General features: G+C 37.0%; 4 protein-coding genes across 6 annotated transcripts in view; 2 read left to right on the top strand and 2 right to left on the bottom strand.

Moving 5' to 3' along the window:
• Positions 1 to 4,487: 4,487 nt before the first annotated feature.
• Positions 4,488 to 12,220, bottom strand: hgh1 (HGH1 homolog). The gene is made up of 7 exons (XM_084131816.1): positions 12,144 to 12,220; positions 10,899 to 11,497; positions 9,787 to 9,887; positions 9,613 to 9,711; positions 8,909 to 9,000; positions 8,109 to 8,231; positions 4,488 to 6,488 (listed from the first exon to the last, which is right to left on the bottom strand). Exons 2-7 carry the CDS (start codon positions 11,438 to 11,440, stop codon positions 6,312 to 6,314), a joined length of 1,134 nt encoding a protein of 377 aa, XP_083987942.1. The 5' UTR covers positions 11,441 to 11,497; positions 12,144 to 12,220; the 3' UTR covers positions 4,488 to 6,311.
• A 65-nt stretch (positions 12,221 to 12,285) lies between these two features.
• exosc7 (exosome component 7) lies at positions 12,286 to 20,679 on the top strand. Of its 2 annotated transcripts, XM_084131820.1 has the most exons (9): positions 12,286 to 12,410; positions 12,917 to 13,018; positions 13,118 to 13,212; positions 14,458 to 14,623; positions 14,718 to 14,788; positions 17,963 to 18,086; positions 18,194 to 18,349; positions 19,888 to 20,025; positions 20,144 to 20,679. In XM_084131820.1, exons 1-8 carry the CDS (start codon positions 12,354 to 12,356, stop codon positions 19,990 to 19,992), a joined length of 876 nt encoding a protein of 291 aa, XP_083987946.1. In that variant the 5' UTR covers positions 12,286 to 12,353; the 3' UTR covers positions 19,993 to 20,025; positions 20,144 to 20,679. The 2 variants fall into 2 exon arrangements, with proteins under 2 accessions (XP_083987946.1, XP_083987945.1); XM_084131819.1 differs by lacking the exon at positions 20,144 to 20,679 and having other exon boundaries at positions 19,888 to 20,038.
• Positions 20,680 to 20,956: 277 nt separating this feature from the next.
• clec3bb (C-type lectin domain family 3, member Bb) lies at positions 20,957 to 24,508 on the top strand. 2 transcript variants are annotated; one of them, XM_084131822.1, is made up of 4 exons: positions 20,957 to 21,068; positions 21,841 to 21,993; positions 22,709 to 22,813; positions 23,580 to 24,508. In XM_084131822.1, the coding sequence occupies exons 2-4, from the start codon at positions 21,903 to 21,905 to the stop codon at positions 23,960 to 23,962; spliced, it is 579 nt and encodes a 192-aa protein (XP_083987948.1). In that variant the 5' UTR covers positions 20,957 to 21,068; positions 21,841 to 21,902; the 3' UTR covers positions 23,963 to 24,508. The 2 variants fall into 2 exon arrangements, with proteins under 2 accessions (XP_083987948.1, XP_083987947.1); XM_084131821.1 differs by lacking the exon at positions 20,957 to 21,068 and having other exon boundaries at positions 21,764 to 21,993.
• The window catches only part of LOC311094077 (CUB domain-containing protein 1-like), a 10,075-nt gene continuing 7,378 nt past the window's right edge, over positions 24,507 to 27,203 (bottom strand). The window contains exons 8-9 of the mRNA XM_084131815.1: positions 26,100 to 26,187; positions 24,507 to 26,015 (exon numbers count right to left, since the gene is read on the bottom strand). Coding sequence (XP_083987941.1) covers positions 25,463 to 26,015; positions 26,100 to 26,187 — 641 coding nt within the window. The 3' untranslated portion in view covers positions 24,507 to 25,462. The remainder of the gene's footprint in view (positions 26,016 to 26,099; positions 26,188 to 27,203) is intronic.

Raw genomic sequence — 27,203 nt, 5'->3', positions numbered from 1 at the left:
TTTCATTTATTTTTTAAATCTAACTGAATACTAAAGCCAACTTTTGAATAGTGTATGTAGTGATCAACATTATGCCACAAAAGCTGTTGACGCAGGCTTTTACTGAACCCGACATCTTCCTTTAACAGGCAAACACGTGACATTTTGCACTTTTAACTGCGGTATTCAAGGTTGCAATGAAAATATTATTGTTCGGTCATTGACAGAAATATGCAGGCCAAACAAAAGGAGAACTTGACCGTTCAGGAAAGAGTGCGGTTTATACCACTGCACTAAACATTTCACGATCAAATTTGGTGATTTACAAACTGGGCCGTTTAGATGAGATGATCGGGGACGGAGTAGGCCTACACCCCTTATTTCCCTGAAAGTGTTCACTGCGCTCCTGAGATGCTCGATTGTGGTTTACAGCTGTTTAAACACAAAGATATTCTCACTGTGGTCAGTATAAGGAACCCAATTAGGCAGTAAAGCTGAACTGTGGAGGGGAATAAACGCGAGAGGAGGATCGAGTCGGTGAACCGGTGCAGTTGCCAGAGGTCGCCGTGAAGTGGAGCCATTTGGCATCGGCCTTTATTCTGCTGGGATACAGGAGCTTTATTTCCCCCTCCAAAAACACTGGTGTTACCCTGATTTATAGACAACGGGGTTTATGATATGAAACGTGTCAGTTTTAGGTTAAAACTCATGAGAAGGCGAGAGAGAATTCGCAAATATATCACCCGTCACCACGTATGGAAGACGCGGCGATTTTGGAAATCCTTTTCTTTTCCGATAACAAAGTTTGCTTCTCAGGTGAACCGGCTTCACGCAGCTGTAGGCCTACTGAAAGACCGGAGGATATTGTTTCCAGTGACTATATTAGCAAAGACTGGTTTCAAAATTACTGTAAGCTATAGATTTGTCTGTAAATGACGTGATTATAACACGATAAATCAATGTTTTTTTTTATTTTTTATAAAAGAGTAGCCTATAGCATTGGAAAGTCCAATTCATTTTAACCCCCATGTTGTGTTTGCATCTTTTTGACCCGGAGAGGATTCTCCCGCACCCAAAAATGCTAGTTAATGTTATTGTATTGGACTAAAATTTACTGACTTTACTCATCCAGAGTTAGCCTGGATGCCAGCCGAATTTAGCCCCGCACACAACAGATCAGGAAGTTTGACTAGAATCTGACTAGAATCGACTATTATTCTGACTAGAATCTGAGTATAACGACGTCAGGCTAATCCAGAGTCTTATGGCAAGCCGTTTTAGCTTAAATTGTACCCAGCATTACTCGTTGTAATTGCTTTACTAGTAATAATTGAATTAGAGAGCTCTACAATTAAATTCTTACTAGTAACAATTCCAATTAGAGAGCTATACAAATTAATTTTTACTAGTCATATGTCTCCATTGACTTCCATTAATTTTTAATTACGGAGCTCTACAATTGAATTGTTACTAGTAACAACTGAATTAGAGAGCAGAACTCAAAAAATTTAAGGCAATCGATTGCCTCAATTTTTTTAAGGTTTGAAATTCAAAGTTTAAGTAAGCAGAACTGGCAGATTTTAAGTTTGTACTTAAACATTTCAAGTTAAGAACAATTAAAATCAGAGTACACTATTTCATATATTTAACTTAAAACCTTCATGTAATCTCAATGTGAACACTTTCATTAGTATTAACTTATAGTTTTAACAAGCTAGCTTGCTAACATACTATTATGTTATCATGCTAACAATAGTATGTTATACAGCACTTGCTGTATGAGTGCAACAATATAAAGATTTTATTTGCTCTCAAATCAAGCCGCATGCACCACTTGTCACCATGATGGTAACTATCCTAAAACCAACATTAACAGAAATTATTCTAAATTAGCATAACAAAACATTAATCAATACTCAATCTCCCACTTAACATTAATCTTGCACAAAAAAACAAACATTATATTACACTTAATTTTAGCATTTACTCTCCCATTCAAGTGTCATCGGCAAAGCATGCTGGGAAATAGACATCCCAGCCGTTTCAGTTAAACTTAAGTTTGTTTAAATTAAAATAAATAATTTCATAAAACTCAAAACAATGAAACAGTTCAGTTTACTTAAAATATATCAGTTCTGTGAACTTGAAAGAAAAAGAAAGCTAAATACTCATAAAAGTTAATTTGACTGAACTAATTAGTTTAATTTAAGTTTGTCCTACTCAAACCAATTAATTATTTTGAGCATTAGGGTTTACATTGTAGAGCTCTCTAATTGAATTCTTACTATTAAAAATGCAATTACGACGAGTAACGCTGGGTACAATTTAAGCTAAAACGGCTTGCCATAAGATCAGGAGAGTAAATGTTGGAATTAAGTGTAAATTTGTACATTTTATGTGTTTTTGAGTGAAGGGAAAGACCTGTTAATGTTTAATGAGTTTCAGTTATGTTGAAGTTTTTATGGCTACCATTGTGCTGAAGAGTAGAGCTTATGGTTAAGATGTGGATAACTGCATGTACAAAGATGCTCCATCCTATGAGATAAAGCGTTGCTAATGTCAGTGCAGTAACAAGCATCTTTCTGCTTGTGCTGTGCTAGTTGCAGACAGTCTTATAAGTGTACAACATAACTGAATGTAAACAGGTCTTTCCCATTTACTCAAAATCACAGACTTATGAATCTACTCAATGTATTTGAACTGAAATAACTAAAAAACATTGATTAAGTGCAACTAAAATATATATGTTTTGAATGAAGATAAATTAATTTAGTAAACATTGAGTAAAAAACATTGAGTAAAATCAAAAAGGCCATTTTTTTTCAGTGTAACAATGCTTGTAGTCTCAGAACAGAAAACGTAACACCATTCCAGATCAATTCAAATACACAAACTTTCGGGAAAGAGAATAAAGAGTATAAAATGTTGAACAATAATCCTTTAAGCTGCACTTACCAAAGCTTAGTGAACTGTTTTAAAAGTAAATGGTTTATTGTAGGCTGATACACGTCATCGTCTCCTTTTTACACCATTTGTGGACCATGATAACAACCTCAAGGCTTTTAGTTGGTTTAGTCTAGTCTTAAACCTGGTTAGACTTTGTCTTTCATATTCCTGTGTTTTGAAGATATAAAATTTGACCTCTTCTATGAAGGATGGAAAGAGACACCTCAAAATGTGGATGATAACCCCAGTGGACATTTATTTAAGCACTAGTGATATTTTGTCTGATTTGTGTTATTCTTGCTGGTTTGCGCTGGCCTGCTGTAGAATCGCAGGAGACTGTTTTCAGTGGCGTACATCCATCTGGTTTCTCTGGGCTTCCTGGTTAATTCTCTTACCACCTGTTCAACATCTCGCCTCAATACCACCAACCTGCTCAGCAGAGGGCCTCATCAAACCTGAATCTCCACTTTAAAACTCACCAGGCTGTCAGAAGGATTAATATTGCCTCGGGCACCTGTGGGTTTACAGATAAATGACTTTCAATAACATGCCATCAATGATGTAGACTTCTTTCAGTCATATTCTTAATCTATTTATCTTTACAATTAAATTTAAATAATGTTGTTGTTGTTTTTTTTTATCTAAAATGGATTTTCATTTAAACATTTAATTACAAATTATATTTAGTTCAGCAAATGCACTTATTGACCTTTTCCACATTTCCGCGATTCTCGGAAGTTGAAGTCATCATGAGAACATCTATTAGTAGCCTACCTTTTTTTAACAAAAGCAAAGTGTAAGTCCGTTTATCGGTCCAATGGCGGTTTTCCAATAATACGGGTGAAGGTCTTTGCGCGTTACTGTCTTTCCTTTTACGCAACACAACAAGATTAAATGAAATACATTTTCTCATATGTATTACCTCGTTATTTCATCCGACTGCATGAATAAAAAAAGGTTTTAATGATATCTGAGCATCATTAAAAGTGAGCGAATGCTTGACTATTCTTTAGGTATATTTTATTCCGTTTAGATTAGGAAACTACGTCGCTCAGAGGTCCTCATGTTTTCTGTTTTTAACGCGGGTCTCACAATCACAAGCTCATCAGTTTTGGTCACCAAACAGAGGTAACTGGCTATATACCTGAGATCGGTCACATTCACACTTACACAATCAAAGATACTTTGGTATAGCCCCCATGGAATTGCATTCACTTTAATTTCATTTAAACGTTTACTTCAGTAGAGGTATGGCCACTATTGCAGATATAAGTTGACCAACATTACTTCTCTCATAATAGCTTTGGATTGGCCATGCCGTGGTTTCCCACGTACACTTATCTAAAGTAACATTAAATTAAAACAGAGGTAATACACACCCAAATTTAGATTGGTCAAGCAGCATTTTGCTGTTCTAAATGGAAATTCACTTCTTGTCTTTGCAAAACACATACACTTGAATTGATGCCAAATATTAGTCATCACTAATCTGACGCAAAACTTGCGGGAACATACGAATCTGTTTAATCTACTTGGGAAAACAATTGCAGAGTCAGTCAGAATAAAATCAGATGTAACAATTTATTATGTCAGGTAAACGTATCATGCCAATTTCATAATCAGTTCAAAGATAATAAATACAAAACATCAAATGCTCTGGAATAAAGAGAAAAGATGCAAACCTGACATTAGAAAGTACATGATGCTGAGAGTCTCGGCCGCTCTCAGCATCACAGGCTGATCTGAGTTACAAATCGCCCCGAGCCTCTTCAGCATCTCCCTAAACACTCAGACCAAGGCAGAAACCTCTTTTCAAATGTAAACATGAGTTCACAGTGGGAATTTGCATCGATCACCGTCCCAGACTTACTAGGGACAGGAGTTGATTTACATGGAAACATTTGCTAACAATGGGAATTTGCATTGAGTTTACACCTTTGGGAGCAGGAGGCCATTCGCCTGAAGACACACCCTCATCTGTGTGCGAGTTATCTCTAAACTCTTAAAAACCTTATTACCTTTTGGTTTACTTCTTTGGGAATGAGACCTTTATACCAGTCGCACTGAGACATTTCAAATGATACCAAACATGTATAAAACTGTATGATAATAATTCACATTTAAATCATATAGATTTTTGGGTGAATTTCAGGTGATCTCAGCTTGAGAGAGAGGGAGTGGGGGAAGAGATGTATTCTGAGGTGAGACTTACATCTCAAATGGTGATGCTAAGTTCACAAGAGAGAGTTCAAATGTTAATTTCCAGAAAGGTCCTTTGTCTTCTCGGGGAGTGGTCGTTCCTCAACCAGACTGCCCGGCATTTTCTAATTTCTCAAGTCTTACTAAAGCAATCGCCATTTTTATGTAGCGTCATACCGCATTTTAGCACGGCTGCAACGCTTTACTGACGCACCAGAATTGCAACTATTAATTGTATTCACTAGTTTTACCATGTTGTAATATTGGTCACTTTTCTTCTAGCCAAATCTATTTTAGTTGTATAAAACATAACATCTTGTTTCAAAGCAGTTCTACAGAATTGATGCCGCCAGTGAGCAACTAAAAGCTGACAAAAGGATAATTTCACGTACAATGAATTTCCTCAATTTAGAAGAAGACATTTAAGTTTTTTTAAAACTGTATGTGTATATCCACATGGTAGCAGCAAACTACAATTTGCTGTCATCATAGTTGTGTCTAAACAGCCCCAGATTTCAGTCTTTTACATGAACGTGTGTAGATGACAGATTACCAGCTTCAAAATACTGTACTAGTTTAACTCCACAAACTATTGAAGTTATAGTCAATGTAAGTTTTTAGGTCTATATACGTTTAAATTTGAATATAGTTTTATCATATAAATCACCCTACAGCAATTTCAAAAATGTCTAAAAATGTGGAAAAATGTTCAAGTCAGAACACCTGACTGCGATGAGTCTTTTTTTATTATCACCAAGATCCAGCTGATGCACATTCAATGTCTTTAAAGCTGCTGGAAAATCTAGCTAAAACCTGATTGGGATCAGATGGGATCTGTGTTTTGGAACGTAGTGGCTGCATGTTTTCTAGCTGGTTCACGCTAGACCTTTAGGATGGTATGACCTGGTCATTCCACCTGGTATCTTAACCACCAGCTAGTCAACTACATAAACCAGCTTAGAACAGATAGAAACCAACAATATTATCCCAAAACCAGGTTTGTGCATTTATAATCAAACCAAAGACATTACAACATGTTCTGTCCATCATGATCCTCAGGTGTTCATTGTTATACAGAGCCTTTTATTCATCGATGTTAAACATTCAACTTGATAGAGTCCATTTCAAGAAGTAAACATTTGTTTATTGTGTTTGATGTCCATTTATCCCTCCAGGCCTTCTGGAGATTATTTGAGGTTTTTCTCGGATTCCTGTTTGTCCTTTTCCATTTGTTCCTGCTCGTCCTTTTCCATTTGTTCCTGCTCTTTGGCGTCCATTTCTATCAGTTTTTCCTCCACGTCTTTGGGAATCTCCACCTCCATCAGATTCTCCATTCCCTCCTCCGGCTCGTCTCCAATCAAAACCTTAATCAAAGACGCACAAAAATTGCACATGAAACCCTAATGGACCCGAATACGTTCCGTCAGAGTCGCATATCAAGAGAAAAGTGGTAATGACGCAGGACAAGAGCTAATGAGATGCCAGACAGCACTTGAGTTTTACTGTCATTCCCAAGCACCAATTTCGGGAACCCGACAACATGGAAAAACTTCAGTAACATGATAGCTGTTAAAGTCGTGTTAGTTAGAAACTGCTGCATTATGAAAAAGCACCCATTAATCCTGCATAAATATTAGCCTCGTTCTGTGCTTGGCATATTAGCTGTTTTATTGACGCTAATTAAAATGGTTGGGTTGAGGCAAATGGCCGAACCACTGCTTCTGGCCCGGAGTTCAAAAGGGATCTCCCAGACGTTATGGAGAATATCATGCTTTAATAGGAGACCCTGTGACATCTTTTCCATGGGGCCGTACCCAAATATAAGCCTGCCACGGTGCAAGGAACAGGCTTTTTCCACCAAATTAGTGTCTCCTGCTTTTTTCGACCAAACTCATAAATCCTGGTTTTGGAGGACTGGAATTGATCTGCATACTGTCTGGGGTCTTCCAAAGCACAACAATCCTCATCCATAGAAAATGTTGCATGCAATGACCTTGCAAAAGTGATGCAATAGAGATGCAACAGCAGGGGGGCGTGAGGAGGCGTCGCCCCCTAACCCGGACTATCCTGCCCCCGCAGTCACCGCGTGAAGAATGTAAAAATGTATTTTAAAGGCCCATTTTAAAATTGGGTTTTAAAGGCCTTGAAACATGCAGCATTATTCAATGTGGTCACATAATTCCCACTGAAACAGGAATAAGGGGCGGGGCATATTCAACAGCTCCTCCCCTTTTATAAAACAGCCAATAGCGTTTAGTTTCTATCACAGCTCGTCCAGAGCCGTTGAGTTCAGTAAAGCCGCAGTTTCCTCCTGATCTCTATCCGTTTCTTCTTCTAATCTCCTCCATATCGCTTTAAAATACAGCATTCTGTTCAGAATTCTGGATCTGCGGCGACTCGATCACATGATCTGTGTTTTGTGTCTCTAAACAGAAGCTGTAGCGGTTTGCGTGACACTAACATCAAACCAGACTTCATTCGCCCCAATGGAAAGATTATTTACACTGTCTGAATCGTTCCTTATCCCCTATATAGTGCACTGTGCGCCATTCAGCATGTAGAAAATAGTAAATGTGTGAACAAGTGACTGATTTCAGCCACAGCTTCAGCGTCTATTTATAATGTAGGGGGTGGAGCTTCAGATTCTAGAGTGCATTTGATTGGACAGAAAATCTGATGAGGAGCTGAAGTGCAGAGTGACAACCATTGATCCATATTGGCGGAAATGAGAGATTTGAAGTTGATGAAGTTTTGAATGCTTATGTCTTCTAAATGTGAATTTTGTCATTGTTTTGGAGCACACTAGATTATCGGTAACTGAAGGCTAACATAATCATACTAAAAGCCAAAAAACATACCAACTCGTATGCAATCTTGAATGAGTTTTTTTCACTGAGCTGATTGCTTAATGAATAAAGCAATGTTTTTCCATAAAGGATACATGCAATGCGGCCTAAATATTTTCAGAGTAATATTTACAATACCTGGACGAGTTTCTCACAGGCTGAAATAACATGCGGATCTTTCTCCCATTTGTCAAACTCCCTCATGATGGGATAAACGTTCTTGTCCTTCATGATCTGTCGGCCCAATCTAGTAGCTGTAAGCTGAACACAAACAGATCATTCACAAACTGAACTACAGAACAGACTAACCAACATACAAAAGGAAAAATATAGTGATTTTACACTACTGTTTAAAAGATTGTGGTCAGTATGTTTTTTTTTTAAAATAAATTTATACTTTAGTTCAGCAATGATGCATTAAATTGATTAAAAGTGGCAGTAATGACTCTTATAATGTTACCGTTTTTAAAACAAATTAAAATAAATGCTGTTCTTTTGAATTTTCTATTCATCAAATAATCCTGAATAAAAATGTATCATGATTTCCACAAAAATATGAAGCAGCACAACTATTTTCAACATTGATAACAATCATAAATGTTTCTTGAGCATCAAATGATCATATTAGAATGATTTCTGAAGGATCATGTGACACTGAAGACTGGAGTAATGATGATGAAAATACAGCTTTGATCACAGGAATAAATTACATTTGGTTGTATATTCACATAGAAAACAGGTATTTTAAATTGTAGGAATATTGCAGAATATTACTGTGTTTTTGATCAAAAATGCAGCTTTGGTGAGCAGAAGAGACTTTCAAAAACACTAAGAAATCTTACCGACCCCAAACATTTGAACGTAGTGTATGTCAATAATTGAAACACAGGTAAATTATAGATTTGACAGGTAAATGAGATATGAGATGTGGTTCATACGAGAATGAGGGTTTCTAAGAGCATTTTGCGGATATCAGGATCCTCTTCTCTTTTTTTATCCTCCGGCAGATACTGCAAGTCCACCGGCAAACCTGTAAACACAGACACTGAGTTATATGAATAGTGTGTGTAATTGTTTTACTGTTAAAATAGTGGCACAAAAATGACACACGTCACCTCTAAAACACTGTCTGAAGTGAAAATAGTAAGTATAAGTGATAAGAAAAGTTGCCACTCGAACATACTGCAAATTAAATGAGTATTTTGGGCTAATAGCGATACAGACCATGAAAGCACTTCAGAAAGGTCATATAAGGTCACCTATTAACTAGGAAGGATCCTCTCCTTTTAGCAATCTGCTTATTAGCTATTTTGGTCAGAAAGCAATGGTGCATTAAGAGGAGAATATGGTGCATATAAACATTTCAAACAGCTTTTATGAAACCGCAAACTTTGAACTAAGATTCTAACTTAGCAAATTCACAACTTCCTGCTGTAATGGCAGTATTTCCACTCTGTTCATTCCATTTTCCTCACACATGTTGTTGGAAATATAATAAACATCAAAATGAGTAAACAACGCCATCTACTGGACAAGCGAGAGTGCTGCAACAGCAATCAAAGGAGAGTGAAGCTTTTTAGTTTCTACATTATTAACACATTTGATATGAAGTAAGGCTTAAATCTGATTTAAAGAGCATCACCTTCATTCTCCTCCTCGGAGAGCTCCTCTGGTCCAGCCAATGGTAATAAAAGATACGGTAGAATATCCACCGCATCACTAAGCAACCACTCATGATGGGCTGTAGGACAAAAATGATTAAATGCACAGATTTTTGCATTGACTTTCAATGATATAAAAAAAACGAGCTCTGTACCGTGGTCAAAGCAGCAGTTTCGGAGCGTTCCCACCACTCCTCCTCGTCTGGTGCTCGATTCCTCGTACTGTGTGTACGGCAGAAGTCTCTGAATCACACACCTGTACAAACACACCACAGACAATATATCACCGCCGTCATACTGTCTACTACCACTGTTTTACCATGCTTTTGGAGATCTACCATGATAATATCATGTTTTTGTTGCATGTACCATGATAATATCATGATTTTTTCACCCATTCAATGATAATTCCATGTTATTTCATGTATTTTTTACTATTAATACCATGCTTTTGGATATGTTCCATGGTAATATGTTTTTTTTTACCTGTACTATAATAATACCATGTTTTTGACATTAACTATTTGTAATATCATAGTTTTTCCCCTGTACTATGATAATGCAATATTTTTGGGCATGTACTATGATAATATCAAGCATTTTTAAAACATATCATGATAAGACCATGTTTTGGAACATGTACTGTGGTAATATCATATATTTTTTACTCCTACCATGGTAATATTATTTTTTTAACATGTTTAACTTATATTAATATTATGTTTTTTTTTTACTTCTACCATGGTAATACCATGTTTTTGAAATGTTTGTAAAATGGTAATATCAGTTTTTTACTCCTACCATGTTTTTTTAACATGTACTATGGTAGTATCATATAGGCTATTGTTTTACTCCTACCATGATAATACCATGTTTATGAACGTACAAAGTAATATAATTTTTTTTACTCCTACTATGGTAATACCATGTTTTTAAACATGTACTATGGTAATATCAAGTATTTTTACTCCTACCATGATAATACTATGTTTCTGAATGTACCATGGTAATAGAATATATATTTTTACACCTACCATGATAATACCAAGTTTATTAACATGTACTATCATGGTAATATCATGTATTTTTCCTCCTACCATGATAATACCATGTTTTTGAACATGTTCCACAGTATTATGGTTTTCTTTTACCTGTACTATGATAACACCATGTTTTTGGACATGTACCATTGTAATATCATGTTTTGTTCGACACATACTATAATAATACCATGGTTTTGTGAATCTGATATGTAATGATGGTGTACCTGTCCCTGTCCAGAATGAAGAGCCGTGCCTCGGGCAGCTGTGTGAGGTTAGACAGCAGGGGTCCCAGATAGTGGAGCGAAGCTTTCTTATTGAAGCCCTGGTTGCAGAAGACTTCCACCAGTCTGTCCAGTCCGATGTCCTGCTCCTGCAGAGCTCTGAACACGTCTCTGCACGTCCGCTCGTGTCGGCTCAGGTTACTGAGGATGGTGCAGATCCGATCCGCAAACACGTACTCCGGGTCCAGTAGTTTCGGCAGCAGTTTGGCCAGTAAGCCCGTCTCTGTGACCAAAGGCTGGTGAAGAGTCTCGTCTGCTGAGAGGTTAATCAGGGCGTGAAAACAGTCCTTGACGATGGCGATGGAGGGGTCGCTGGTTAGAGTCACCAGGGCTTGGAGGAAGTCTGGTTTGGACTGCAGGTACCGGCACCCGTCCCGGTTCCCTGTGAGGCCCAGGACGTATTCCGAGGCCTGACCTTTGACATCAGCTCTGGTCTCCAGAGTGAGAAATGACAGCAGTTCTGTAGCTTCTCCATCACTAAGCATCGTGGCTCTTGGGACAGACTCAAGAGTTTAATCCTGTTTTTTTCCTTTTAGTCAAACCTCAAAAGAAAACACAGACAGTTTAATAGTAATAATAATAATAATAATATTGGATAGCTAAAATCACAGAATAAAAATAATCAAATCAATAATTTAAAAGATCAAATGTAAAAGTTACATTTTTCTAAAATTTCACCAAATATTTATTTCACCTTTATTTCGATAAGCAAGAACTATTTCTATTGGTTTCACAGTATTCAACAATAAGTTTTATTCAACCTGCAAAAGAAAACACTGATAGTTTAAGAACTACCTTAATAATAACAATAATAATAATATCAGACAGCTAAAAATAAATAAAATAAAATAAGAATAAAATAAATAGAAATTAGATTACAATTGGCATAAAAAGACTGAAAATTCCAGTCTTGGTATATCCATCAAAACCCCATTGCATTGCCATCACTGTACCATGGTACCACAGTACAAAGGTTTTATAAGTACTCAAAGTTTATTATGATTGTGTAGCATCAAAGAAGTGCAAAATAATAATCATAATAAACCGATCGCCATGTTTACAGTAAACTGAACAAGCACAACCAAAAATCTGACCTATCATATATATATTCAACTGTATAGAGCGCAGAAAATATGTGATATACAATTAATCATTTTGTTGAATTTTGTTTAAATATAATATACATACCACATTGGCGAAATACAGAAAACATGTGCGTTGAATGGACTGAGTTCCTGCTGGAGGAATTGACATATTCCTGATCCAATCAGATTACACATTACGCACATTTTTTTCCCCGGACTGGCATATGATTGGTTGGTTAACGCCAGGCTCCGCCTTCGCTGCCCGCTCCTCGCGCTTTGTGATGACGCACAATATACTGCGTGTGTTTGAAACATGGCAGCAGTTCAACTGAGCGAAGCGGAGAAGGTTTATCTTATGCATGGAGTTAGAGTAAGTGAAATCTTACGAATGAAAATATAATTTGCATTTATTTATTTTTCAATTAATAGGGCATCTGAAAAAAAGCGTGTATTCTGATGTGGTCTGTGTTGGGTTTTAACCTCATGCTGTGTTGAGACTGACTATTTGTAGTCCTAGATATGTCAATAACAGATAAAAACACGACAATAATAGAAACTTTGACTCTAGCCTTTAAGGTTAATTTCTATTTTTCCTTCTTTAAATGTGTCACTGGCCTAAACAGCCCCCATTGACAGCTCTTAAATGTAAATGTATACAGTACAATAAAGCAAATGTGAATAAAGAGCTGACAGGAGTGTACCACTACAACATCTGAAACCCCTAAAGACTTACATTTGTCATGGGAAATGTTTGAAGTATGTTATCCACCTGAAATGAAGTTTATAATCAGTTCTAATGAGATTTGGGAACATCATGAAGCATCAGCCTGATCTTGATTGTTAGATCATGAGGGTTAAACTGACTGTTGTTGACAGGATGACCTGAGACTGGACGGACGGAGATGTGAAGACTACAGACACATGGAGATCGAGACGGATGTGGTGTCAAACACTGATGGTTCTGCTAAAATCAGTCTTGTAAGCTGAATTAAACAGTTTGTTATAATAACATATAGTGCACTACCTGTCACCACCAGTGTTTGTGTGATGTTGTGTGATGTTGTGTGTGTTTGACAGGGTCACACTGATGTTCTCGTTGGAGTAAAGGCAGAGATTGGGAAACCCAGACCCATGGTACCAGATGAAGGTTATCTGGAGTTCTTTGTGGACTGGTGAGTGTTTAAAGATGAACACATCAAGCAAACACTGTAAATCACCACCAGCTCCACCAAGACAGTGGCTTTTAAAAATCATTACAAATCATTAAGAACAATAGAACATGAAGGACATGTGTGTGTGTGTGTTTACATGAATATTGGGAGCTTTATTTTTTTATTATTATTATTTATATGCTATAGATAATTAATATTTATATGCGAGTTATTCATATAAATAATATAATATTAAAAGATAAATAAATTATATTTAAAACTTAATATAAAATTTATATTTACAAATATAAATTTTTATTGTTTTCATTTTAATTTTAGTTTTACGTTTTAGTAGTTTTGTTATGTGCTTTTGTCATTTGTTGTATTAGTTTTTGTTTTTTTTATATTTCTATTTGGGTTAGAAATATATTATTTCAGTTTTAGATTTAGTAATTTTAGTACTTCATCGTAAAGTTATGTTATGTAGCCGAAGGCAACGTTAAAAAAAAAAAAAAAAATTTTTTTTTTCATCCAATATTTGGGATTTTATTTTATTTCAAGTAATACTTTTTTTAAAAATATTTTTTATTATTATTAGTCAACAATAACAACACTGGTTCCAGGTCTGGAAAAGTCATGGCAATTTCTATAGTGAATATATATATATATATATATATATATATATATATATATATATATATATATATCATTTTTTTAAAAAGAAATTAAGTTCTACTCTACAATATTTAAAAAAACTAAGTTCTGTTTAAGCATTTCTCTATGGAAGCTTTTTCCGCCATGGAATAAAACAATTTGAAAGATAATTGCAACTTTTTATCTCGCAATATTTTTCACACAGTTGCGAGTTTATGTCACGCAATTCTGAGAAGAAAAACTGTAAGATAAAAATTCGTAATGACCTTTTTTATTTTTTATTCTGTGGTGGAAACAAGCTTAGTTCTCCCATGAGCCATATTCAGTACATTTTTTTGTTTTAAATGTATTTATTTATATTAAAAAAATTAACTATTAAAACAAATAAATTCCAAGGATTAATGAATGAGATGCAGCACAATTAATAAGACCGTATACTACGTAGTTTATTAGACAGTTTAGTACATACAGTATGTGTAGTGCAGGTGCTTCAGTGTATAAATATGCAAATTAGCAGTGAAAACGCCCATGATCTGCATGCTAATTAGACGCAGTCACAGCAGTTTCCTCTCCTTCCTGACGTGTATAAACTGCTGGACGTTTCTTTTGCAGCTCAGCAAACGCCACTCCGGAGTTTGAGGGGCGTGGGGGGGAGGAGCTGGGGGTGGAGCTCAGTAACGTCCTCTATAAAGTGTTCAACAACAGGCACAGCGTGGACCTGCGCTCGCTCTGCATCTGCCCGGGAGAGAGCTGCTGGGTGCTGTACGTGGACGTGCTGGTGAGTGAACCCGAGTCACAGCATCCGGAGAGATCATGAGACATCTATATGCTGTTGGTTTATTCTTCATATAAACGCATGATTGTCTCGACAGCTGCTGCAGTGTGACGGAAACCTGTTCGACGCCATTTCCATCGCAATCAAAGCTGCTCTGTTTAACACACGGTGAGTCACTGTGTGTCTGTTCCCATCAGAACTGTGAGGTTTCATCGAGAAATGTTACAACTGGCAGTGTGCTAGTTTAGTATTAATTATATACTATTAGAATATTTTCTTATTTATTTCTATATTTTCAGTTGTTATTTATTTTTTTTATTTTTTTTAATTAAATTCTAATATTTATATTTAATTTTATTTCAGCTTTATATTTAATTTAACAATTGTTTTAGGTGACAATAGCAAAAAAGTTTCCAGGCCTGTAAAGTCATTTTAAAGTCAGATTTTGTTGTTGTTGTTATACTTATGATATTTAATTTTAATTTGTTTTAATTTTTTTTTGTTTTTTTTTTGTCATTTCTAAAAATTTATATTTAGCATAATTATTATTTCAGTTTTAGCAATTTTAGTACTTCAACTTATTTAGGTTGGTTCCCAAATCAAGTTTTTTAACTCTATTTAATTAAAAAAAAAATTAGTTAACAATAAGAATAGCAAACCTTTCTTTAGTGAATATGTATACATTGAGGAAAATAAGTATTTGAACACCCTGCTATTTTGCAAGTTCTCCCACTGGATTTACAGTTGAATGCATTAATCCTTGCAATTTATACGATTTAATGGTTAAACTTTTTAGTACAAATATTTTTATAACAAAAAAAGTCCTGAAATATACTAAATATGGCTTATGAGAGAACTGCTTAAACTGATTAAATATTGTAGAATATAATTAAAAATACTGTGAGGAAAATAAGTATTTGAACACCCTGCTATTTTGCAAGTTCTCCCACTTAGAAATCATGGAGGGGTCTGAAATTGTCATCGTAGGTGCATGTCCACTGTGAGAGACATAATCTAAAAAAAAAAAAAAATCCAGAAATGACAATATATGATTTTTTAACTATTTATTTGTATGATACAGCTGCAAATAAGTATTTGAACACCTGTCTATCAGCTATAATTCTGACCCTCAAAGACCTGTTAGTCTGCCTTTAAAATGTCCACCTCCACTCCATTTATTATCCTAAATTAGATGCACCTGTTTGAGGTCGTTAGCTGCATAAAGACACCTGTCCACCCCATACAATCAGTAAGAATCCAACTACTAACATGGCCAAGACCAAAGAGCTGTCCAAAGACACTAGAGACAAAATTGTACACCTCCACAAGGCTGGAAAGGGCTACGGGGAAATTGCCAAGCAGCTTGGTGAAAAAAGGTCCACTGTTGGAGCAAAATGAAAATGGAAGAAGCTAAACATGACTGTCAATCTCCCTCGGACTGGGGCTCCATGCAAGATCTCACCTCGTGGGGTCTCAATGATCCTAAGAAAGGTGAGAAATCAGCCCAGAACTACACGGGAGGAGCTGGTCAATGACCTGAAAAGAGCTGGGACCACCGTTTCCAAGGTTACTGTTGGTAATACACTAAGACGTCATGGTTTGAAATCATGCATGGCACGGAAGGTTCCCCTGCTTAAACCAGCACATGTCAAGGCCCGTCTTAAGTTTGCCAATGACCATTTGGATGATCCAGAGGAGTCATGGGAGAAAGTCATGTGGTCAGATGAGACCAAAATAGAACTTTTTGGTCATAATTCCACTAAACGTGTTTGGAGGAAGAAGAATGATGAGTACCATCCCAAGAACACCATCCCTACTGTGAAGCATGGGGGTGGTAGCATCATGCTTTGGGGGTGTTTTTCTGCACATGGGACAGGGCGACTGCACTGTATTAACGAGAGGATGACCGGGGCCATGTATTGCGAGATTATGGGGAACAACCTCCTTCCCTCAGTTAGAGCATTGAAGATGGGTCGCGGCTGGGTCTTCCAACATGACAATGACCCGAAGCACACAGCCAGGATAACCAAGGAGTGGCTCTGTAAGAAGCATATCAAGGTTCTGGCGTGGCCTAGCCAGTCTCCAGACCTAAACCCAATAGAGAATCTTTGGAGGGAGCTCAAACTCCGTGTTTCTCAGCGACAGCCCAGAAACCTGACTGATCTAGAGAAGATCTGTGTGGAGGAGTGGGCCAAAATCCCTCCTGCAGTGTGTGCAAACCTGGTGAAAAACTACAGGAAACGTTTGACCTCTGTAATTGCAAACAAAGGCTACTGTACCAAATATTAACATTGATTTTCTCAGGTGTTCAAATACTTATTTGCAGCTGTATCATACAAATAAATAGTTAAAAAATCATACATTGTGATTTCTGGATTTTTTTTTCTCGATTATGTCTCTCACAGTGGACATGCACCTACAATGACAATTTCAGACCCCTGCATGATTTCTAAGTGGGAGAACTTGCAAAATAGCAGGGTGTTCAAATACTTATTTTCCTCACTGTATTTTTAATTATATTCTACAATATTTAATCAGTTTAAGCAGTTCTCCCATAAGCCATATTTAGTATATTTCAGGACTTTTTTTGTTATAAAAATATTTGTACTAAAAAGTTTAACCATTAAATCGTATAAATTCCAAGGATTAATGCATTCAACTGTAAATCCACTCTAAAATTATTGGGAACACTTTATTTTACAGTGACCTTGTTACAAATATTACATGTACTTAATATAGTAATAAAAGTAAATTATGCATAATTACATGCAACTAACCCTCAACCAAACCCTAAGCCTATAGTAAGTACATGTAGTTAATTAATATTACTCAGTACTTATATAGAATAGAATAGAATAGAATTCAACTTTATTGTCATTGCACGTCACAAGTACAAAGCAACGAAATGCAGTTTGCATCCATCCAGAAGTGCTTTAGCAAGAATATAGATGTAAAAAAAAAATAGATATATTGTAGATATATTACAAATGTACACAGTATGAAAGTATGTTATGAATATACTATAAATATAAGTATACAAGCTATAACTGTAGTGAATGTGCAAGCTATGTACAGGCTATGAACAGATTATACATATGTTTATAAATATGAAAGACTATAACAGACTATAAATATGCAATATACAATTATTAGTAAACAACTTAGAACTATAATGATTGTATTGTATTGTGCAGTATATAAATTACACTGTAACAATGACACCTTAAAATAAAGTGTGACCAAATTATTTTATTAAAAGTTTTTATGCATTAATCATAAACATTCAAAATGGTGATTCAATGTAGTGATGTGAAACGTAAGCACATCCCTTCTCCTAAACAGAATTCCCAGAGTGCACATATCCGAGGACGAGGAGGGCGGGAAGGAGATCGAGCTGTCAGACGACCCGTACGATTGCGTGCGGATCAATGTGGAGAATGTGCCTTGTATCGTTACCCTGTGCAAGGTACAGCAGAGCCTGGGCCGTTACCCATAATGCACCACTCTCCTCGGGTCATATACAGTTATGTTTATGTATAACTTTTTTAAATCGTATGTGTTTGTGCCCTTCAGATCGGTCACAGACACGTGGTGGACGCCACACTGCAGGAAAAGGCCTGTTCGGTGGCCAGTCTCCTGATCTCAGTCACACACAAAGGAATGGTCACATGCGTCAGGAAGCTGGGAAGAGGAAGTCTGGACCCGGAGAGCATCTTTGAGATGACAGAGGTCAGCTTAGTTTCTTCCCACAGCAGTTTTAAACTGTCTTGATCTTGTAATTAGTGGTGTTTGCTAAGGAATCACTTTTACTCCTATTTAGAATGAAGAGTTTGTTCAAAGCCCTAACCCTGCAAAGCCTGACATATGGCATAATAAACAAAATAAGATAGAAGAGTTTATTGAACCTTTAGACAAAATATACACCAAAAGCGTACAAAACAGTTTGCATATGTATCATTAAAAGTATCATCAGACTTTTATGGCTCATTTAATATTATATTGTAAGAGTATGGAGGGAACAAAAAGTCAGTTTTATTCAGAGGCCCAAACTGAGCAAAAATATGCAATTGCATTTGCTGATGTTTATATGGGCAAAAAGTAAGATTTAATTCTGATGCTTGTAAATTAAATCAATGAGATCTTTATAACAGGGACTGCTATCATGAAATCCAGATAAATATCAGTTGTCCCTTCATATCTTTCAATAATCTGTTGTTTTAAGATGATATTTAAAGGCTTAGTTTATAATCAGAGCTCTGTAGTTTTTATTTTGGATGGCAACACATAATGCAATTCAATACAATGATAATTGAGAGAGATAAGTGTTAATCAAAAGCCTGATGGATCATATTATATATTCCACCCCCCCAACAAAATGCTGTGTGGATAATCAAGTCAACATTTTACTATCAATATAAAAGTTATTCTTTATACTGTTTACTTTATAAACATCAGTAAAGATTTCACAGCAAAAAGACAAGAGCTGAAGGGGAACGTTTTTAGTAAAAATGTTAGTAAAAGGCATTTACTTGCAAAAAAATGATAAACTATTAATCAGATGAATTTACAACAGGTTTCTAAGCAAAGTTTTTATCATGCTGATCATTAAGAAGGCTTGAATTTATTTGCTTATCATATATGTGACCCTGGATCACGTCACCAGTCTCGAGTCGCACGGGTTTATTTGTGGCAATAGCCAACAATACATTGTTTGGGTCAAAATTATCCATTTTTCTTTTATGCCAAAAATCATTAGGATATTAAGTAAAGATCATGTTCCATGAAGATATTTTGTAAATTTCCTGCTGTAAATATATAAAACATTTATTTTTGTGAGTGAATTCAGCACAATCGCCAACATAAATGGACTTTAAAGGAGATTTTCTCAATGTTTCGATTTTTTCTTGCACTCTCAGATTCCAGATTTACAAATAGTTGTATCTCAGCCAAATATTGTCCTGTCATAACAAACCATACGCCAATGGAAAGCTTATGTATTCAGCTTTGTGAATAAATCTACAATTTAAAAAAATGACCAGGGTCATATATGATACAGTAGACTTTATTGGGTTACTTTGGCACCTGTGCACTGGAGTGTGTATATTAGAGAATTTCCTCCGGCTCGTGTTGTTTATATGTGCAATATCATCAGACGTTCAGTGAACGGACAGTCTGAGCCTGTCTCGAGCTTTTATTTTTGCACACTTTCACATGTCTCTGACTTGCATGAACTCGTCTATTCACTGTTATGCTGTGTTGTGTCGCAGGCCGGGAAGCGAGTGGGAAAGACTCTTCACGCGCCGCTCATGGAGCTGCTGCAGAAAGAAGAAAGCCTTGGCAAGAAACGACAGAAAGTGGGATTCCTTGGATAGCTGTTTTTGTTTGTTAGTTTTTCAAATAAATGAGTTAAGTTTCCTATGACGTTTGCCATGTCTTGCTTAATAACTTCAGCTAACACAGAATCCTCTAATGCAAGGTTATATAACGTTTCTGTTTTTGTTTTTGATTTGTTCATTTTTCCAGCTGGCTGGTTTGAATGGTGCTTTTAACAGATGACTAAATGTTTCTTCGTTTCCCTTATATAAATCTGAGTGGTTTGAGTGCAATTTAAGCATTTGAGGCTTTTTAATACCTGAATTTAGTAGATGAGTAGAAAAGAATCCTTTAAGTTGTTGTGAGCTGGTGATTTTTATGTCCCAGAGCGGAAGGATATTTTTGTTTTAATTGCAGATGTTAGGAAAAAATAATGTTTGCATGAAAACGGAAGTTGTGATAGTCTTTTCTTCCCTATTGTGACGTATATCCGAATGAAACGGCTTCTCGAACACGAACAAATGTAGGACGGGGCTTCATTTTGTCTGTGAGGAATTGATTGGATGGTTGTGGTTTGCTATTGGTGGATCTCATGTGAGTGACAGGTTGCCCCGCCCACATCATCAGAGAAGAGAAGAGATGCGAGAGGGAGGGGAAGTGATTCTGATTCAAGATCAAGAGGCACATTAATTTAGAAAATAATGATGTGCACTGATAAACCATAATAAATACTGCAATATTCCATGAAAAATAAGAAGTTTCCATTTTGATTTCATGGTGACTTCACAGACTTGTGTGGAGCTGGAGCTGGTGTCTCTTCTGCCACGTGTCGTCGGAGGAAGATCTGAGCACAGCTGCTGTGAGCCTGGATCTAGTCCATCCCATAATCACTTTGCATTCAGGTCTCTGGCCTGAATGCAAAACAAACAGTGGGAATCACTGCACAGATAACAACCTCATACACCAGAAGTATGCATGATGGGAAATGTGTCCTGATGAGACCTTGAATGCTCCTGGACTCTGCTCTGAGAACCGGCTCTTCTGTGCAAGTTACAATAGGGATCCAGTTTTATAATCTGCTATATAAATCAGGGGTTTTTAAATGAGAGAAAAACATATTGGGGAGAGGAACCGGGTAAGGCAGTTTCTATTATTGTTAATTAATTTGAAATATACATTTAAAACACACATATATAAATAAGCACACACCATTATGTCCTCACAAAGATGGCATCCGAAATCCTTGTCCTTGTGGGGGACATTTTTTGGTCCGCATGAGGAAAACGGCTTATAAATCACTAAGTGATGTTTTTTGAAAGTTTTCTGTGATGGGTGTGTTTAGGTGTAGGGAGAGAGAATATACAGTTTTGAAGAGTATAAAAATAATTATGCTGTGAGGTGTGGGTGTGGGCTGTGAGGTGTGTGTTTGCTGTGTGTGTGTGTTTGCTGTGTGTGTGTGAGTGTATGTGAATTTATCTGTGAGGTGTGTGTGTGTGTGTGTACTTGTACAACTATCTTTGTGAGGACCAGTTTGAGTTTTAGACCATTGGAGTGAGGACAAAGAGAGTAAAGGGAGGACATTTTGGCCGGTCCTCACTTTCTGAGACCCCTAAAGGCCTGTTTGAGGGTCAAGACTTGGCTTTAGGGATAAGGGTCGGTTTAGGGTCAGGGGTCGGGTTAGGCACTTAGTTGTGATGGGTAAGGTTAGGGTAAGCAGCTAGAGATTGTATTGTGTCAATGAATGTCCTCATAAAGATAGATGTACAAGTGTGTGTGTGTGTGTGTGTGTGTGTGTGTGTGTGTGTGTGTGTGTGTGTGCTATGAGGTGTGGGTGTGGGTGTGGGTGTGTGAGGACGTCACTCCTCCGCTCCTCTCAGGATGAAGAGCGACTGCTGCTTCCATTACAGCAGTTTTCCTGCGTGAGCTGGACTGAGAAGCAGAGATCTGTCCTCGCTCTCCAGACTTCACCATGAGACTTCTTCTGCTCGCAGTCCTGCTGCTCCTCACACACACCTCACAGCAGCAGAACACTTCCAGAAAGAAACCCAGCGCTAAGAAAGGTAAGACAGGACGATTTCTGTCTTCAGTTAGATCATTTATTCGTGTGGTTATTCAAGCTGAAAGCTGCATAGATGTTGGGAAAGTTCAGAGAGCATCACTTGAAACGCAAGTTGCTGTGTGAAGAAAATAAGCATTGATATGTTTAATACATTTGGATATTACTGATCTTTAAATGAACTATTTTTCTTATTTGAATTAAGTCGAATACAATTGTAAAGTTTCAAAATTAGTTAAAAAAACAAATTTGATGTTATTAATAAACTAATGTAATAAAAAAGTATTAAATATATAAAAATATGAATCAATTCAAAATAAAAACTTTTTATTAAAATACTATAGCATTAAGAAACAAATTCTTTTAAAATGCATCCATGAATTTAACTTTTTATTTTTGTAATTCCCATGCATGTGCTCTCTGTAAAATTAATTCATTACATAAAATAAAATATAATAATCAATAAAGATATATATATATATATATATTGCATTAAGAAAACAAATTAATTATTGTAATTCATCCATGCATTTTGCTGTTTTTTATTTACAATTCTTTCTTTTTTGTAATTCCCACTATCCTCAATGATTCTACTTATCACTTATACTTACAGATACTGATTAACTGTAAAACTAAAAAAGGCTTAATTTTCACTATAACTGAATATCATTTATTATTTTTTCATGTGCTTTTGGGTGGTTGTTGATTGTCCCTGTCAGACTCGGATGCTCGAGCCAGCGTTGCTCTGGAGGACCTTCAGCAGCAGATCAAAGACATCGTGGAGGAACTGAATCTGGTGAAGGAGCAGCAGGCTCTGCAGACGGGTGAGAGCTACACACCTCGACTCTATCTGCGTTACTGAAGCATCCAGACAGCCTGACTCGTCTGTTTAACTGTAAAAAACTAAAAATGAACACATTGTACCATAGACTGGCATATTGTTTGGATTAGTTTGTCCACTTGCATAAGACACATGGCCTCCAGATCCACATGTGGCTTTTGATGATTCTTACAGCTTGTGTTTTCCATGGAGAACATAGAGACAGATGTAATTCAGTCTTTGATCTATGAGGAAATGTTCAGACAAATATGTCATATTTTATTAGATTATATGGCTAATAATTTAAAAACAAAAGCCAAAAATCACTCTTATTAGCTGCCATTCCAAGCCAAAGCAACAAGTTTGTTTAAAGCCATATTCAGCACTTTTGTATCATTTTATGTAAATAAAGGTTTCCAGCACCAAAGTCAGTCATAATTTAATCTTAGATGATCGTTTCCCACTCACCCTTGCTATTAAACTGCCTGTTTTATTCTGCACCTGAAGATATATGTAAATGACCTCTGTTGTGATTGGCTGACCTGTGCGTGTGGGCGTGTCTCACAATCCGTGTATCAGGAAGGGAGGGGCAAGTTGCAGGTGTTAAAATCTAAATATGGCCAGTCATGTATGTAATTAATGAGCTCAAAATGTCCTGGGTTTTAACTTTCACTTTTTTATTTAAAAAAATAACAACACACACTTTTTTTCTTTTTCTTTTTTACATTATGAGCCATTTAAAGATTGCAAATACTGTTTCTTTATTCTAGTCTGCCTGAGAGGCATAAAGATCCCCGGCAAGTGTTTTCTGGTGGACACCGTGAAGAAGCGCTACCACACGGCCAACGAAGACTGCATCGCCAAGGGAGGAATCCTCAGCACTCCGCTCTCCTCCGACGAAAACACGCTTCTCCGAGATTATGTGCGCCAGAGCCTCGGACCAGACGCTGAAATCTGGCTGGGCGTAAACGACATGCAAATCGAGGGCGTGTGGATGGACCAGACCGGCTCAAACATCCGCTACCAGAACTGGAAGCTCACTCAGCCTGACGGCGGCATCGCGGAGAACTGCGCCGTTCTCTCCGGCGAGAAGTGGCTCGACGAGCGGTGTCGCGAGGAGCGGGCCTCCGTCTGCGAGTTCAACATCGTCTGAGATCATCCAGCGTGGCGATCCCCTTGACCTTAGCTGTCCTTTCCATTGCACAATCCTGCTTGCATTGTGTTTGCTCCGTAATTGTATATTTTTTTATCTTGAGGAGACCAAAGATTGTCACTTTAGCTACTCCATAAAAATGTTCAGATACAAAAGCTGAACTATAATCAAAGATCAAGAACACAACACTGTAATAAAGCACATTTTTGGACAGTCTCCGTTCAGATCCAGCCAAAAACAAACACTAACTAAACAAACATTATTGAATCCAAAATCAGATGGTCTTTTAGTAAGAAGTCCAGCCACCTGATAAAATCCAGCAGAACGATGATTATTTCAGATAGCTAGCTTTGTTACTTGTTTATTGTCTAACAAACTAATGTCTAGCCTGATATAACCTGAACATATCCTTGTATCTCAATAAAATGTTTATTCAATATGTGTGTGTATAATATTTACCACATTTGGTGTAAAACAGGCCCATGTAAAGTTCTGCAGAAAATGTATATGCCCATAATTTATTAAATATTTTGGCTGATTTTTTTATGCATTCACCTACAATTGAGTGTTGAATTGTCAGATCCATGCATCACATTTTACCTTAGGATGCACAATATTGGTTACTGGCTGATATTACAGATTTTTTTGTTTGTTATCAGTCAATATTAAATATTTTATTTTGCATGCTCATTTCTGCCAATTTTTTACATTTAGATTGCCTTGCATCATCAAACACTCACTCAAAGGCATAAACAATGTTAAATGTAAGCTTTAATTAAATGAATATACATTTTTCTAACTGATGCCTACATTTACTTGTATTCTTTTTAATTTATTAAGAAAACTATATACTTTAATATCAGCCATTTATCAGTTGCCAGGCATGACAATAATTATTAGTTTATCAATATCTGACATAATTTTTAAAATGGTGCTTCCATAATTTTACCATGTAAAATGCATAATACCTTTTAACATCTAGTTTTGCTGATTTTTCCCCAAATCCATTGTGGGAAATATGAAAAATGTCTTAATCTGGTCTGTGTGTGGTTATTTTGACTCTTTATATACATTCTAAACAGGGAAGAACATCTATTAAAATATCTGAGAATTTATTTTAGAAATGCACAACGAAAATATACAGAACTGAAAAACAGAAACATGTATGAAACCTGTAGCCTGGAGACAATCACAGTTAAAACAAAACAATTATCCAATAGAGAAAGTCATGGCACACTTCCATGAAGGGATTCAACTCTCAAACGGCTTAATTCTGTACATTCAGGTTAAAAGGCCATAAAAAAAAAATCTTTAAAACCAAACTTTTAATAAACTATACATGCAAAATACACCTGTGGCCACTAGGGTGGCAAAAGAGAGCATCAATTTTACACAACAACATTGTCTTTGTGTGCGCATTTTTCTAGGCTTGTAGCCAATAGCTTTTCCGCTCCCCCAATAAAATCATCATATGAATCCACTCCGCATCCGGCTCTATCCTCAAATTGCCTCCTCGTATTCCGGCTCAGCATTGGAATCAGTGTCCGATTCCATTTGTGGTTGTAGTCTGGATTCGTCGGAAGACAGGCGAATGGGATTTATATCCCCGAAACTCTTGAAAGTGTGCAGCTCGTTATCTATCATCCTACGATCTTCGAATCTTAAGCTACCCTGTGATACCAGTGGCGAACGAGGCCTCGGGAGATTGAAGGTGTTGGGCGGGTTTAGGAAAGGCTGATATGCATCTCTATCTCCTCCTCTTCCTTCTATCGAATATTCAGCGGACGAATCCTTAGCCGACGGGATTGAGTCCGAGGGTCCCGTGAACGGACGGTACGCGTCCACCGGATGTCCGTTGCTCCAGGCTCCGTTGTCGACATCTGCTGGTTGGTTCTTGTCCGCATAATTTCCGTACATTGGGTCATCAATGGAGGCGTAGACGTGGGACTCATTGTCTGCTCTGGATTTTGGGAAGGTGGCATTACCTGGAAGGAAAGGTTTCCCTCTGGGCAAAAAGATGGAGGACCTATTGGTCTTAGGTTTGTTTTTCCTTCTAAAAGAGAAGAAAATTGTTTGAAAATGTATTTCATTGTATTTTCAAATTCATAAGAGAATACAGAAGAAAATTCAGACTCACTTTCGAATGACGCACACAACTATAAGTGCGATGATTAGCAGCAAAAGCAGAACGCCGACTACAGCCAAGATAATGCTCAGGAAGTTCTCTGTAAGGGGAGGAAAAAAGGAATGATTGTCTGATTATCTTCCATTGCAATACTTCTAACAACAACAACACCAAGTATAGTGTGATCAATGCACAAATTCATTCAAATGAAGACAAAAATGTCCTTGCACACCGAGTCTGAAATTCTCATTCAAAAATTTTGCACTTTAAAAAATAAATACGACCTCACATTTCAATCACGTTCACACACTGCCTCTGAAACTTTCGTCTGTCATAAAAAAAAATCAAATCGGGTATTTCAAATCGAAAGTATTTCGCATCTGTAGAGAGCATTTTGAGAGGGGTTTTGACAATTGACCCTTCGCTAAGCCCCGCCCTCCTTAGTTACTGTTGCTACGCCTGACAAGCTTTCGCGCCTGGCACCTCTATTACAGTATGTATGCACCGGTGTCAGACATTCCTAAGGAGATAATAAGTAATTTTTTTTGGCGAACAGGTGAAATATCTGAGAGAGCAAGACAAAAGTGACTGCAGTATGCGTTCGAGGGGTATATCCACAACATAATATGCAACCGATTAGAGAATAATTTCATAAAAATTGAAGCTAAAGCCTATAGGTCCCAGCGCAAGCAGCAGTCGCCTCATACGCGGACCATTCAAATGGGAGACACACAGATTGAGGAACAGCTATGTTCATGCACAGCAGAGGAAGTGACATTTGAAAATAATCTAATACTTATAAATCAAACAGCTTATCCATAAATCTAGTGGAATAAACACAAGACATTAGCCTGACCACTTTGCAATGATAACATTCTCCCGCTTATATTTTTAGCGCGCCAGGCTACTGCTCACACGTCGTGGAGCAAACGTAGGTGTTTTTGTCGACATTTAGTTGTGAATGGGGCGTCCCACACTGCTTGATCCACGCCCGGTATTTCTCCCCTTGGGCGTGGCTTAGCGAAGGGTCAATTCAGGGCCATCGAATGACAAATACGAAAAAACGCATTTGAAAATTTCGGACTCAGTGTACAACGCCCTAAACTGTGAAATGAA

This window comes from Abramis brama (assembly GCF_963993115.1).
Source record: "Abramis brama genome assembly, chromosome: 12".
NCBI lineage: Eukaryota > Metazoa > Chordata > Actinopteri > Cypriniformes > Leuciscidae > Abramis > Abramis brama.
The sequence above is the reverse complement of the archived record's forward strand: the minus strand, read 5'-3'. Positions and strand labels throughout refer to the sequence as shown.